Below are 16881 nucleotides of genomic sequence, written 5' to 3'. Positions count from 1 at the left end.
GCATATTTATAGTGATGCTCTCGTAATGAATGGCTGTTTTATAGCTGAACACATTAAAACGTATGTATGTACAAATTTTTTTTCAAAATTACCTTGAAGGTTCGTAAATTTTGTATATGAACCTTTGAACTCGGAGTTTACTATTTTTTCTGATAGGTAATTGACCGTGTAAGTTTCATCCATGCAACTAATGTGAGAAAATAACAATGTTGGATTGAAAATTGCACTATGCATAAATATCAAATTGTTCATGTATCTATTTATATGAATCAACGTATCTCAAAATATAGTGCAAATAGAGTTTCGACAAACATAAGATTATTAATTTTTTTTTATTATAGATTAAAATCAAGCGTAACATTTTGTCCAAGGTTATATTGAACTTTTTTGTTTTGTTATACATGTATAAACGAGTTTATAATACTTTCTTGCTTTTAAATTTTTTTTTTACACTTTTTTCATTATCATAGCTGTTCTGTGAGTGAGCAAGAGAGCAATAAATTAATGGAATATTGGGACACTTAGCAATCAAAAATTGAGTGAATCATGTGATCTCTACATCCAGTAAAAAAGCAAAATTAATGTAATGTTGACAGATATACTACTGAACAAGAAATCCAAGAATATTCCTTTTCATATTTCTGAGGATTGTTTTATGAATTCGCTCTAACGTCAACAATATCTAATACTATAAAAGCAGTTAGAACAATGCCAACTTGATTAAAATATTTTACTTTTACACTTTCATAAAATAATAGGGTTGTTTCATATCATCACAGATTGAATGCCCTAATAAACAAAGTGTAAAACCATCTTTTCCAAAATAATGTATGGAAAACTAACAGGATTTGGTTTATAGTTAAATAAAATTGCAACAACAAAAATGGAAGATGAGAATGGAAAAATCGGACCCAGCAGAGCTGTAATAACTTCGATTCTACGTTGGCGGATGAATACATGCACGACTTTATCTCACTGTCGTAATCCTATTTCAATTACGTGTAGTGTGGGGTCTAGTTAAAGCTTGGTATTTGGTGATGCGGGAGGCGAGAGCAAGCAATGGCCATCTTAGGAAGCCATTCACGTAATTTGCAAATGTTACGACAAAATGGACCCTGAAATCGAAATTCCGTGATTTAATGACTCTATTCTGCATTGACGAATCTTCTCATTTCCCTCTTTCACAACAAGAGTTCAGATATCACTGTGTAGGCATTTTATCTCCTTTGTGTAAAAAAAAACCCCGGATCTTTGTAGGATTGTCATATATTGCAAGATATCAATAGCCATATATAGAATTAAGATTTTTCCCCGCTTACTGGTATGTGTCACTGAGTGAATTCAACAATACTTATTCGTTCAAATCATTATTTAAACTATTGAAATCAATTCAAATATCTTGCTCACACCCATACAACTTTATGATCCTCACTCCCATACAACTTTATGAGCCTCAAACCCATACACTTTTATGATCCTCACACCCATACAACTTTATGATCCGTACCTCATTGTAGGTTATGTTTGTAGTTTTTTCTTTATAAACATATCATCGGAGACAAAGATAACATTTATTTCTTTGATATCATATACCAATGAAAAATAAAAATTAGATTGTAAGAAGAATACCATTGCCGTACTCTCGCTTAATTTGATATTCTTTGTCAAATTCACCCGTCCTATATATGTTCTTACAATGGTTTATCAACAACTGAGTATTGTATGAATATGTAAGTAATTAAACAGTACAGACATAAGTTTAATTGAAAAAAAAAATGAAAAATTACAATTATCTAAAAGTTTATTACAAAGAAAATGAAACTAAAATAGCAAAAAATTGAGAGCGATTGGTGAATAAATACAAAGACCCGTTATTTATTTATTTGTTTCATAAAAAGGGTAATCTAAGAGCCGAGAAGTGACCTATCATATGAAAATCCCAATTCAACTTAAAGGTTTGATAAATATCGATATGAATTTTATTCCAGATTGTCAGTGTTTTCCAATTGAAACCCTTTACATTCTCTAGTATCTGAAACTTATTGCTCAGATTCAGTAAGTCTCTATGACCCTTACGTATCGCCAAATGCGTCATCCAAGCAAGTTTGGTAAACTTGTGACCAGTACAATTATTGATAAGGGACCTGCTTCAAAATGCGTCATTTTTTCCGCCAGAAAACATTGTATGCAAAACTTGATGACTCGTACTACGAGTGAGTGCAAATGAATGAGACGAATTAAAATAGTATCTTATGTCAAAACTCAAAACAGATATGACATGTCTGGATCTCTCTTGTGTGTGTTTTAAATAATTTTCTAAAACAAACCCATATCATCTTTTATAATTTGCAGTATTTTAATTCAAAAGAACTTTCCTTCCAGTTAATGGGAGGACTTTGCATATTTAACGAACATTTCGATTGAACATAGACGTACAAATTTAATTTTAACAGAAATTGCGTTTAATTGCATAGACAATGAAGTGAAATTTTAACAACGGACATATTTTTAATCAATAGATGTTGCATTAAAATTTCCCAGAGCTTCTCCTGTAGCTGACATTGGCTAATTATTTTTTAAAATGGTAGTTTTGCTTCGAACTGGTATATTCAAGAATTTTGCGATTTCAACCGCAGAATACAAGATACGACCATGGTAGAAACTAGGTCATACACTCATTCAAATCATTTCCCACGATCAATTAATTTGAACTATTCAACGATTGGTACTCCGTTATATACTCCCGGGTGAATTCTGGCATTAATAGATTAATTATCAACCCTTGAGGTATATGGCGTATATATGCTGTTTGTATAAAAAAAAAAAATACATGTACATATACAAAGCTTCCGGGTTCCCTCCCTTTTTCTGTAATTTAATTGATCTATTGATAGATGACTACTGTTTATGAATCATTGTATTGAACCATGGAAGAAAGAAAGTCCTCGTCATCACATGCTTTGCAATTTCTATATGGTCTAGGTATTTTGTGCTTCACAACGGTAAAATGCTTGAAAGACCTAGAAATGAAGAAAAATACCATATGAAATCGCAGTTTCAAATGACTTTTCAGTGTTATTAAAATTCATTAAAATACATTTAAATTATTCTTTAAAAAGATGTGCCCATGGATTGATGTTAAAAACCTGAAACATTTCAGAAATTTAAATTCTTATTCACTCACTTATTTTCACGTATATTTATATACATATGTTATTCAAATAATCAACAGTATACACAAAAATATAAAACTTCACCAAAGGGTATAGAGCTTACTCTATAATATTTTGCAATTTTAAACCTTTAGAAGTGTTAACCAAATCATTGTATCCATCTTGGAGAAACCAAATCACCGGAGAGAACTTTCCCTCCCAAACCCACACAATCTGAACACGTGTTGCATAAAAGGGATTAATAGCATGGCAGTAAGTTTATAAACATATCTATCTCTCTTGATCTTTTGGTGGGTGTCTCGGATACACATCTGCAAAATTTCTTTTTCTCATATACATGCGCCAAGATACTTTTTGGGCCTTTTCACCTTTTTTTTTTAGCGTTTGCATTCAAAGTAAACTGTGATCTAAAGATTTTCATTATATATTTATATGTTGTGGTTTTATAAGAGGCCTATTGACGTAACGACTCGGGTCGTAAATTCGTGCAGGTTATCTTTTATCCAATGCAGACTGAGAAGAAAAAACCAAAATGTATCCAGCTGTTCCTTTATATATACTGCCTGTCACGCCCTTTTCTTTGGGGTTTCCATTATCTCACCTCATCGATGTAAGAATATTAAACTAAAAGTGCAGATTAATCGGTGTGTCTGATGAACAGAATAAAGAATAAGGAGCACAGCCTATATCTGTATAACAATATAAGAGAGCCAAACTGTAGGTTCCATTATCTTTTCGATGCTCAACGCAGAAGTGCTCCAGCTCCGTTTTAACAGCGAGGGTTAAATTAGCAAGGTTGTGTGTTAAATTAAAGAAGTGCTGGAGATACTCGTAACAATTATCTGTAAATTTAATGAATACCTAACTTGAGTAAGGTTACCAATACACTATATTTTCACATAAAATCGTGTGCTATTTTAACTTATCACGAACGACTCTGGTACAACTAATTTCGTTTGAAAACAATTAATTATAAGAGAACAGTTATTTTAATAATCTGCTAATCATTTTTTAAAATGCTAAAAATTTCTGAGAAAATTCTACAATAATTCCCCCCCCCCATTTTCTATACTATTTCATTCAGCGTCGTCCTGTAGCTCACAAGTGGCAGCAATGTTGAAGAATTTGTGCATAATTTCGAAAGAAAAGCTACAAAGGAGAAACGAGCTTTTAACTTTTCAAATATACTACCATAATCCGGAGATCAAGTACTATTAACGGATATTGTTACCAACAATCGAATAAACATACATGTGGTAAAAATAAAAGCTCGTATCATCTTACTGACAACATATTTTCTTCCAAAACTGTTTTATGGGGTTTTTTTCTTGTTCGTTGCATAATTACGGTAAGAAGAAGTGTAGAGATACTGACAAAAGAAGAAAAATATATGTCAAATATATTTGAATTTTATTCATGAAATTGTATGAAAATATAATACATCGTTGAATATCACAGAATTAATTCATGTCCAATATCACGATTCGATATCGAATACACCTTTCTATCGTATAGAGAGGCACATCATTGGTCTGTAGCACCATTTATCTTTGGCTCGGTCGGCGATTTGGGGAGGATCTCTGAAATAGAACCCTCTCACGGCACCAAATCAAACGTGACCATCACAAGAACTGTCTTTCGATCTACGAATTCTTGAGCAAAGTCATTTTGTTTTTGTAGACCTTGGCAGTCCACACAAGATAAAAGAGAAGAGTTCTCCTTTTAAGAAGTTCAAACATCAAAGAGGTTTGTGCAAGGAATTTCCTTGTGGCCAATGTTCATGATTTTGTCGATGAGAATGTTGGTGAACCTGGCCACCTTGTTTCGGTTCTTGGGAATGCTTTCGGTGGAGCCGGACATGACGAACCCGCCCTGCTGGTACCGAGCCTGACGCACGATCCCGACCAGTAATTCATCGATGTTGTGGTTCAGAACCACCGATGTCTCCACGTATTTACACTTGTATTTGTCTGCAAGCTTTCTGGCCTCTGTAACAATTGAAACAAAAATTCAATTATTTCATCGAAAATCTGTGTTCAATCAATCATAACTCACAAAAGACAGGTAAATAATAATCAAGAAACATCGATTGCTTTATTAATTCGAAAGAAAGTGCCCCTTGCCTACCTTTTTCTGAAACGACTCTTGTTCGGGCAAGGTCCACTTTGTTGGCCACTAGGAATATTGGGTTATCGTACTGAAGGTCCTGCCGAATGACCTGGAGTTTCTTGGAAGCGTTTTTGTAGGAGGCTGTGTCGATGACCGAGAAGACGACCAGAACTGTGTCAACTGCTGAGCGTGGTCCTTGAAGCTGTTAGAGAATGAAAAACATCAATTTAATGTCTTTGAACTTTGTCAATTATCAGACGACAATTGTGGTTTAACAGCATCCGCACAATATGAACGATCGATTAAAAGTGAAGAGTCTTGAACAATGCGTTGACCTTTAAAACCTCGTTTACTATGATCGAAAAACCATTTAATCAATCTGCTTTTTGTTGTCCTAATGTGCGAGAGTTTTAATCATAACAAGAAAAAAAGTTGCAGACGATAATGTCACCCTCTCCTGAAGACACAGCGATGACTGGAGACAATATTAATTAATCAATTATTAATGAATATTGATCCGCTGTGGAATCGATTTGTTACGACACTTCATTCATGCTGATTCGCTTGTTGCTCATATTTCGCCATCACTGAGTAACATATGGCGACTGAGTCAGAGACATGACTCAAAAATTGTGACGCAAGAGATACTATCGAATGAAATTGCAAATAAAAAAAAATCTTGGGAAAATTAAAGTCCCGATACTGAAAGAATATTAATTGCAGAAAGCTCGATAACGAAATGTCACGATATCAGCAGGGGTTGCCTTATTTCTATGCGTTTTACAATATGTTCCCACGGACCAAATATTAACAGTGATATAACCATGCATGTAAAGAAAGTTTGAAAAGTTTAAATAAAATGTACAATTATATGCTTACCATAAAATCTTCCTCTTTCACAAAAGACAGCAGGCATTCCTCGCTATCCAAACACACGCAGACCTCCTCGTCATCATTATCTAGTGCATCTATTTAAAAGAAATTCCCGAAATGCCGTGAACAGTACAACTAATTAAACTTTTATCAGATAATTACTTCAATTTTTCTTCACAATCCAATAAACATTTTCTTTTAATTAAAGATCAGAGAGAACACATGAATGCTTACCACAATTATTGATGCACAGTTCTTCTGAAGTCGTGAATTGTCTTTTGAGGGTCCTCATTCCCACACCCCCTGACCCCACTACGGCCACTGTGAACCTTTCAAGAGAATGAAGACTGTCGTTGGAATTATTGCAGCCACTGTGGCGCGGTTCGCTCTCCTGGAGGCTGGAGTTACTCTGGTAGCTGGAATTGGTTTCAATGCTTAGAGTGCTCTTTCTTCTGATTTTGTCCCCACGGTTTCGCAAACCTTTGGGGGTGATGCTAAAGGACCTGACGCGCTCCATAGGACATTCTGTAAAGTTGGAATTGAAAGCAGAGTTTGGAACACTGTTTCTTCGTCTGGCTTCTATGGGAATTTGCAAAATGTTCGGCTTCTCCATACTGAATGACGATGCACGCTCAACTCCGTTTCCTCTCACTGTAAGAAAATGTGTCTCCATTATGATTAAAGTTTCTGTGATATTTTTTTCTAATAACAGAATTGCTGCTTCTCGCTTCTCTCCCCGATTCGTTGTATGCTATCAATGCTACTCTCTGATACCTTTATACACGCTTAGAGTGAGTCACGAACAAGCGTAGTATAGCGTAAACATGAACTCTTTTTATAGACAGCCAATCAAATTGAAAGTTCCCGCCCCCTTTTTTCTGTACCACATCGACAACGTATGGTAATACTATTACCCGAAGTCTTAATTAAAATGACATTTTTATTTATTCGTGCTAAAAGTCAATCCTCTTGAAACACTCTGGAGTGTCATAAAATCTTAAATTACTTAGGGAAAAAATAATGATGTCAACATTTTTGCCATTATTGAATACGATTCTTAATAAAAGTAAACATTTGCTTTTATCGAATATAGCTTTTAATGATGAGACTATGTTGCAAGAATGAAACAGTCCATATATGGACATTTATATCACGAAAATAAGCAACGTGTTTTTCTTTCCCTAATGCTGATAATGACATATAATACACAGCTACTATACGACAGTTAGCGGGTTATATATCGGCTAAAGCGATAATCGAAATTATGAATGGATGAATAGTGGGTTTTTTAGAGAGCATTTACAAAAATTCAAAACCTTGATGCTAATGCAAGTTTTCCTTTCCAAGAAAGAAATATAGTAAATTTGTGCGCTATCAAATAATGACTGAAATGAAAAAAAAAATCACCACTGATATCGTATTTGATATGGCGAAAATTGTACATGTAAGTATTCAAAAAAGCGTAACTTATGTTCTATTTAACGGTTTTGGCCAGTCAGAGGATAGTCAGTTAAAATATGCAGCAGGAAGCAAAGTAATCATAAATGTGTAAAAGTAATACTCTGTAGAGAAATCATCGATCAGTTGTAATTACGAAATATGGATTATGTTAATTTCATAATTCCAGTTTCAGGAAATGCTGTCTTTGATACAACCTTGGTACTGGGAGCATTGTTAACAGCAGACTGGGCATGAAAGTTACAACAGAATTCAAATATCGTCTGCGATCACATAATGACTTGACGCCCCGGCAGTTAATGATGGATTTCATTCACGGAAAATAGGACACAATATTTCAAAACATGTTTATTTACATGATATTTTTTAAATAATCTTAAGCATTATGATGCTGAGTTTTTTTTTTCACTTTTATTTCACAGTTTACGTAAATTGTTCGGGTAATTTGAACGTTTCCTCTTCCTGTTTTTTTTTTATTTTCAAGCAATTATTATTCATAAGGTAGTGTCACAGATATTGTGAATAGTCGATTGCTTTTTCAATCGGGAAATATCATCCCCGGAGCAGTTGAAATAGTCATGCATGTAAACTGCGAATTACAGCCCCCACCTTTAAAAATGACTTGAAATCAGTTACATTTAGTTGGTGTCCATGTTTAAAACTCTGAAGAGTTTGAGCTGGGTCGTTCAAATCTTGGTTTCTTCAGCGTTAAATTTACTTACTTTACGGTTCTTACTTCACTTGTAATTTTAACAATAACGTGTCTTTAAGACTTGTATGCTGAAGTCGAACATTAAATTCCATCCCCTATATGGTGTGATTAATGTAATTAACATAAATAAAAAAATATTGCAGAATTAAGTGCTGGAGAACAGGAACGCGCCCCCCCCCCCACCCCCACCCCAAGTATTTCATTTTTTCTTTGTATCATATTTATATGACATATTTTTAATCTAATATATACAAGCATCGCCTAAAATTACTTAAAACAAACATTTTGAAAATGTATATAATACATTTTTTCAAAATGGTTATTTTAAGTAATTTTGTGCAATGAATGTATACATTAGATTATATATATGTCATAAAAGGATAATTTAAAGAAAAAAAATGAGTAATTCCCGGGGGTCTAGATACTTGGTGGTGGGTGTGTGGAAGGGGGGTGTGGTCGGTTTATTTGGGTGTTTGGTCATTTTGTTGTTGTTTTTAAACTTACTTTTATTTTCATTTGTTTCATTTGAAGGGATTGTTGGGGATATGTGTTTATTTCGTCATCTTATTTGTTAATTTTCTTTAAGGATTGGGGACCCTCATATTAACTTTTCTCCGATATACACAAATATAGGTCATCAACATCTTCTTATGAGGTTATCCTTGGAGACACTTCATAAGCAGGTTTGCGCTGTATTTAGAATCATTTTATCTTATATGTCAAAAACTTATCGATCTCCCGTCGACATTCTATCAACGAAACTAACCTATGCTTCCTAGAGTCTCTATGTATCTATCTTCCAATTGTTCAAAATCCTGATAATATACAGTGACAATACGTAATATTTACCGAATAAAAACATGAAAATATAATTATATGAATGGGTTCACACATTCGTTCAATTCCATCAGAAGGTTTCTACGATTGTAAAACAATGAAAATAAATTAAAAGTACGTGTTTTCTTAGTTTATTTATAGTCTATTTTGTGTTTGCTAACTAAGTTTGCCAATAAACTTAAATTTTGCATTTTTGTTTTCAATAAGTCGAAAACTGGTTGTGTTTGAAGAAATTCCAAACACTGTCGGACAAAATTTTCCAAATATTTCAGTACAAATTTTATGAATACTACGAATTTTGCCCCTTTTTTGTTTCTTTGATTTGTATTCACCTTTCTCTTTGTTAATTTTTTTTTTACTTTGTAAGTTTTTTTGTGTACTTTGATAATGTTTTACCTCTCTCTCTTTTTGTGTTGTTTATTAGGGATCGGAAACATGAACGTTAAAGCGACTTTAATAGGTTTGGATGTTACATAATCTTATGATGGATCTGACAGTACTATCGTCGCTTTTCTTTCTTTCCTTTTTTTTTTTTTTTTTTTTTTTAGATTAATAACGGTCTTGACCTAATCCTGAAGCAATTGATCAATGATAAATGAAGAAAATTATATTCGATTTGCTTTCTTTCTCCCACTGAAAGTGATTAGTTGTCTATACCAGTAAAAATTCTGAGACAGCTAATTGCCAAGGGAGATATGTCTCGAAAAAACTTTTCCTGTTTTGTATAATTTTTTATTCTTGATTTAATGAATCCGACGATTCCTTTTGGAAATCTGATAAAAAAAAATACTATGGAAGTAATTTCAGTATCGTCAGATTAATCCCAGCGATGGTTATTTATCATCCTGATTAAGTTCGTTTAATTTTCCTCTTGCGTATCAATTCAATTCAATTCAATTTATTTTCACTCAAACCGTCAACATGACGGTACATGAGGTACACACATATATATATAAATATTTACAAATGTATGTATAGAGTCAGAGGCACATGTACAGTACAAATTAGAGAGAAAAAAATATGAGAAAAAAGTACAAATGTTCAAGGAGGACAGACTGATTCAAAAATTTCATTTATAAATAAACAGAGTTTTTTGAGTTTTTTAAGTTTTAAAGTAGACAATAATTCACAAAATTTAAAAGTGTTTGGTCTTACACAAAATCTAGGTTCCAAGTATTTTTGTCTAATACATGAAAGAGCATTACATTCTAATATAAAGTGCATTTCATCGGCTATTTGATTTTTATTACATAATGTGCAACATCTTTCATTAAGAGGAATGCCTAACCATCTACCAGTTTCTACAGGAAGTCGGTGATTCGACGTACGGAATTTAACAAGAATTTTTCGAAGTTTTGATGGCAGAATACTCAAATATTTTTCATATCCAAAAATAAATTTGAAAGTTCTATATATATGACCTTTTGAAGAATTTGCAATATCAGCCGACCATTTCTGCACAAACTGGTCTTTAAGCCTTTGCTTGACAGCATTTGTAATCCAATTAACATTTACAGTACATTGTTCATTCCAAATGTTTGAAAAACCACACTTATTAAAAATAGAATGTATACAATCAATCCATGGGTTTTTAGAAAAGTCATTATTACATTGATTCAATAAGTATTTGTAAAGTATATGAACAATTATATTTTCTGGCCCAGTGAACAATTTTGCCCAGTATGAAACCATTCTAGTATATATATTAACAGATAACGGAAACCGTAGACTTATCACATTTATGACTCTTTTGGTTTACATGTAGTCTGTCCCAAGATATTCATGCCGCACGTTTGGACGATTTTTTGATAAAAATACACATACCTTTGAAAGAATGCGAAAGGAAAATTCACGCGTTATCATTTTCACTCGGAAAATTTCACAGGATTTCTTGCGGAGATTTAATAATGGGAGATGTTGACATCTTTTCTCACTCGGAAGTCACCCGGAATACCTCGCACAATTCTTCAACGTTATCATGTGGGTCTGTTGCAATACAAACAGTCCCTGTGGACTTCACATTTTTTTGTCCTTGTAATAGATCTAAAACCTGAAAAGCTAAATGGGCGTTTCAAAAGAGAAATCTTGGGATTTTTTTTATACTTTTGAATGAACATAGATGTTTATATATTTTGAATAATTTAAGAAAATATGCGGCATAAATATCTTTGGACAGACTATAACGAACAATAGCAGTTATGCAACTTCATAATGAAATACAAGTCATTGTTAAGCTGAAATATTCCAATTATCAAGCGTTACAATTTAAAAAAAAAAAACAAACAAACTGCCAAATTTTTAAAGATGTAAAATTAATAATTTTAAGTTAACTTCGATGCAAGCTGATGAGCAAAGGCATGAATCGCGCCCTATGTGAATGGTAGTCGACACCAGCTCTAGTTTTTATAAAAGAAACTTTGAAGTTAATAAACTACTTTGCAGCAGAAAGTGTATAGTCATGTATAAACGTTCAGTTGACATATAACTTCAAAATTTTACATTGCTGTTTTGATTGATGACAAGAATTGCATAGACACTCTTATTTTTTTACTGAATCATTTGGAAAAAAAGACTATCAGCCTTATGACAAGTTTGGTGTCTTCTATCGTCAGTACTTCTGCCGTACATAACCTACTGTATCACAAGCTGATTACGGCTTAGTCACACGGTGACAGGTGCTCGCCCGGATGTTGAGATCATCATTGCACCTACCGTTTTCTAAAGTCAACTGAGCTTTACAATCCGGTTCCAACTCACGCGTCATATGATTTCCGTCTAATTAATTACGTCATATATCTTTTCAGTTTAGTCTTAATTTTACATATTTTTTAATTATAGTGTCAATAACTTAAGGTACTTTGTCAAAAGGAATCGTAATGGCAAAGACAAATTCTTCATTCATTCACATCATAATAAATTATTTAAATTTACTACAATGGAAAGGGGAAAATAACAGAATTAAAAGCTTTTTCCTCTGAATAGTACTTTTTCATGTTGAATGAAGTAGTGACGTCATTATATCGTGTGAATGGCTAAAGGTGTGTTTACAGCTTTACTGTTAATGATAGTTAATGTCGGCTCCGATGTGTAAATAGTGCAGAATTGATGATGATGGGCATGCTTTACAGATCTGTCTCTGAGAATACTATTCCTTCGTCCCTCAATCTCGTAAGATCGTCTGATTTTCATAGTAACACGTGCATGAGCTGATGAATACATGCATGCACCTAGCCCCTGTGTTTACTCATGGGGAATAATGCAAGAATAGAGTGCATACGTCATTTTAGTCTGACTTTCATTAATCAGTACCATCTACTAAGTTGAATGAAATGATTGTCCTGAAAAAGCTGTATCCTTTGTATTAAAAAAGCATGATTGTGTTATTTTCACGTGTCAAGTAAATTGGCATTTTAAGTTTAACTACACTCGTTGTGGGGGAATGTTCATTTTGGTAAAAGTGGGGGGGGGGGGGGGCTTAACTTTTTCAAAATTAAATTTCTAAATGTAAAGTTTTTTTTAAACCCCCTTCCCTCCCCTAACGCTACATGCCTGGCGTTAAGTGAGTTTTAATGTTATAAACGAAAGTTAGTACACGGCTATGTGTCTTGTGTCGTTTCTCTACACTCTATTTCACGTTTTGTGAAATAGAGAACTAACTGGCCATGCATGTATGTCCTTTTATTGTCGTGTAAAGTAAAAATATAATGTCTGAAATGATACATGTTGCCTTACACACACAAACAACTGATTTGCGTTTTCAAAAATCAATGCTTTTGTAAAGGGCGATGCCATATTACAGCAGTTATGTCCAAAATCGGATTACAATAGACTTTTTTCGTTGTTTGTTTTTTTTTTTCATCATGGTCACAAGATTTTAAGAAATGAACTATTTACTTCTGTCATGTAAATTTTAGATTAACTGGGTGGTTGTAAATAAAAAATTTACAACACTAAAACTATTTGTTATGTTGTATTTTTTGTAATTACACCTATCCTGTAATTTCAAAATTTACAACTTGACATCTTAACGATTATGGGTACCGATGCACGTCTTCTGCAGCAGCCATTAATTAAGAATTTAATTGTAAAAAAAAAATTATACAAGTATATCTATGTATTTATAAAATTAATTACTCGTTTTAATCACGTGTATATTTTTTTTCTACACTCACAGTCGTTAGTTTAATTTTTAGCGATTGAAAAGGCTTTTTAATACGATTACCTAATTCATTTTGTGGAAAATGAGAAATCAAAAGAATCCTTATCAAGGCAAAAACAAAAACTACAAAAGAGAAAAAAGGAAGAACAAAAGAGTCTCATTGTCATATCATTAATTGCAACTGGAATGGCCTTTTCTGTTCTGCACGTGACTTTCTAACACGTGTTAGTTCAAGTTCAAGCTACGAAAGTCATGCTGTGTTAAAAAAGCAAAAATTAGCTGATTCGTTGTCCTTGTAAAAACAAAAAATTTTATGATTAATTTTTAATGTGCTTATTTTTTAAACCTTTTATGTAATCTAGGAGTCTTGCTTATGGACATTGCAAAGCAACGTGTAATTAACATGGCTGGATACAATGTGAGCGACGGCCATGTTATTGTCTGTTTGTATCTATCGATAAAAAAAAAAGCTATGAATAAAACTTTAATGAATTTTGTTGCGTAAATGTAAACTTAAATTACAGGCACACATAATATACATCATTAATTGATCTAAAGGAATTAGGTCGGTTATAAACAACGGTTTATTTGTCTAATAGGTGTGCGATCTTGCAAACAATTGCAAAGTTAGTCAAAGTAAATATGCGGCTAAAAAAGGATGCAAATGGTTCATAGTTTGTTGACGTTAGTTCAAAACTAAATCTTCTCCTTTGTAAAATTCCTGGCATTGATCAGGGATTGTAAAATAAAGAGGGGAGAGGGAGCCTTAAAGGTTATTGACATCAATAAGAAGGCTTTTGAATCCTAACTGAGTTAAGTCGACATTGGTATAATGTCGTTTTACTCTTTTATTCCAAATCAAGATATAAAATCGTTTACTTTAATAACTTAGATTGATAAAATAGGAAATTATAAGAACACTTGTTTTTTGATAGAAAACCAAAGTTTTGTAAGCATTCCATCTCTGTTGAATACGTATTTACTGTACTGTATGTTCTGTGCTAATATACACACACACAAAAGAAAGATTTTGTGATATAAATATTAATTCCCAGGTTTCTTCAAATGATCATTGAATGATTAAAATTTTTGCATGATGGTTCATAAGGGATCTAATTAAGTTATAAATGTATATATACAGTGGGAAATCGCTTGGGGTGGATACATTGTATAAGGGGACTCCCCTAAAACAGCTAGGAGCAATTTGATGATTTTTTGTTCAATTAGCTCTATACTTCATATGTATCCAACTGACATGTAGGGGTTGTGGCATTTTAATGGGAAGCCTTGAAAAGATTTGTCATAACACGGCCATAACTTTGTTAGCCAAGGTCGCCTTCAACATTCAGTTTAATTCAGGTTTATCGCAGTCAAAATGATTTTCGTAGGGGGGGGGGGGGGGTATCATTTTGTTCCAACATGATTACTCTAAGTTTCGCAAAATTTTATAAATATTGTTTTAATTTCTGAAAGTTCAAACGAACGGGAGTTTTTTTTGCGTGTTCTGTTACCGTGTTCATTGGCCATGAGAGACAACTCTTGTTTATATTTTAATGTATAATGTATTTTTTTAGGGGGGGGGGGCTAATGGTTGACCTGAATTAAATTCTTTGCATTTAAATATTTCATTTTTGTTGTTCAAACACTGAAGGTAAAAATAATGAGTGCCCCGGAAATTTTATGATAAAAAGGTTACCGACTTTAAAAACAAGTTTTAAAAACACGAATAGTATTGATTGTAGGGTGCTGTCAGGTTACTCTAGGCCCACTGCCGATTTTTTTTATCCGGATTACATATGTAACACCACTCAGACTCAGATTTCTTCAACGTTTTAAAGCATTTTATTTTATTTCAAAACCTAATTGAGATGGCCATCAATTGAACGAACGGGTCATATAATGCATGAAAATTTTCAGATTTTACTAAATTTACTCGTGTTCATTTTCTCAGAAAATATACTGTATAATGTATTTTAGATAAAAGTTAGTTTTTAACATGTCATCATTTATACATTCACAAGCCATTGGCGATACATGTAATTACAAAAAAGTGATTTTTTACTTCGAATCGTGTGGTGTTTGAAAATTTTTTCAGGATATTTGATATTTTTATCTTTTTTAACTACTACTGAAAAACAAACTATTTAGATGCTTAATTACATACATTCTTACATATATTTCCTATATTCCATGTTAAATGCATTCTATTCATATAATTTTGTTGTTGTTGCAAAAGTACATAATATATAAACGATCGGATAAAACATTGATCAAACACTTATATGATAATATATCAAGGAGGTTTTCTCGCTTTCATAAAGTCTTCACAAATACATATACTCATTATATATGCAAAACTTTACGGTATAATTAAATTTTCAGCGTTTATTAAGGAATGTTTCGCTATATAATGAGACATTTTCGCAGTATATATTAATATGCGAATGTGCAAGCGTTTATTTTCGAAATAACATGTAAAAAGAACACAATTCAACATGTTTTACCAAGGTTATCTTAAAACATGTTTTTTTTTCACAACGAGTTACAAATAAATGCTCATGACGAACCGTGAATGTCCACACCCAATTCTTTTAATCCTGATTATTTTCAGTTTGAGGGTCTAATTATACATGTATATACTTCATATCATATATAGCCTTGTTCGTGGTCCAGTTGATGTTTTAATTTGATACCTTTGTACATTGTATTTAACATTCTTTAATCTCGTGTTTCGTTTTCTTCTCTTCTGGGAAAACTTTTCCTGTAAAAGATTGGGGAAAAAAACATGTCGGATTGAGTTTGCTATTAATTAATTTTGAGTCAGAGCGAGGCCTTAAATGGTAAATATCTAAGGATGGTCTTTTACTGGGCATTAAATCCTCTCTGTGTATCTGTGTTTGACTCTTGCTAATCGTAGGCCAACAAACATAAAGATGCTGTTCAAACAACACGTCGGTGGACAATACACTATGGGATTTATTGGAGGGCCGATGTTTACGAATAACACGTCGTATTTTTGTCGTGAATTAATACTGCTGGTATAAAATTGATAAGATTTTGGATTTTGTCGAATTTTCACAAAGGGAGAGATGATTAGAGCTTCTTTGAGAGAGAGAGAGAGAGAGAGAGAGAGAGAGAGAGAGAGAGAGAGAGAGAGAGAGAGAGAGAGAGAGAGAGAGAGAGAGAGATTTTTTCAAAAAAATAAAAATCTAACATGAAAGAAAATCGAGAGAGAGAAAAAATAGAGATGGAGAGAGAAGAGAGGAACAATTCTTCAAAACAAATTAGAGGTAGATGATAGTTTATTTCTTAAACATTCCATATATATTTATTTATTTTATAAGTATTCAATATAAGAATATCATCCAACGTCGCCCGAGGGACAATGTCTTGACCAGGTATATAGATGATTATAAGCAGATGAGCCCTCTTATACCGGTGTATACATGGGAATACATTTCATTCTAATTTGTTATTAACTTGCTGGGATCAGGAAATTCCTCCATCAAGTCTTCTGGACAACCAATGAATGTTTGATATGTGGGCTATCTTCCGGCCTG

At 33.0% G+C, this 16881-nt stretch overlaps 1 protein-coding gene across 1 annotated transcript; it reads right to left on the bottom strand.

Moving 5' to 3' along the window:
• Positions 1-4566: 4566 nt before the first annotated feature.
• Positions 4567-6921, bottom strand: LOC128188992 (GTP-binding protein GEM-like). Its single transcript, XM_052860353.1, has 4 exons — positions 6390-6921; positions 6162-6250; positions 5301-5484; positions 4567-5161 (listed from the first exon to the last, which is right to left on the bottom strand). The coding sequence occupies exons 1-4, from the start codon at positions 6826-6828 to the stop codon at positions 4905-4907; spliced, it is 969 nt and encodes a 322-aa protein (XP_052716313.1). The 5' UTR covers positions 6829-6921; the 3' UTR covers positions 4567-4904.
• Positions 6922-16881: the final 9960 nt, after the last annotated feature.

This window comes from Crassostrea angulata, chromosome 6, assembly GCF_025612915.1.
Source record: "Crassostrea angulata isolate pt1a10 chromosome 6, ASM2561291v2, whole genome shotgun sequence".
Taxonomy (NCBI): Eukaryota; Metazoa; Mollusca; class Bivalvia; order Ostreida; family Ostreidae; genus Magallana; species Magallana angulata.
This window is presented reverse-complemented; position numbering and strand designations above follow the sequence as displayed.

Excerpts from the sequence above, each read along its gene's own strand:
- LOC128188992 (XM_052860353.1), bottom strand. The coding sequence starts at position 6,828 with ATGGAGACACATTTTCTTACAGTGAGAGGAAACGGAGTTGAGCGTGCA. Across the intron at positions 6,251-6,389 it reads ACTGTGCATCAATAATTGTG|ATGCACTAGATAATGATGAC; the intron begins GTAAGCATTCAT and ends TCTTTTAAATAG. Across the intron at positions 5,162-5,300 it reads AAGAGTCGTTTCAGAAAAAG|AGGCCAGAAAGCTTGCAGAC; the intron begins GTAGGCAAGGGG and ends CAATTGTTACAG.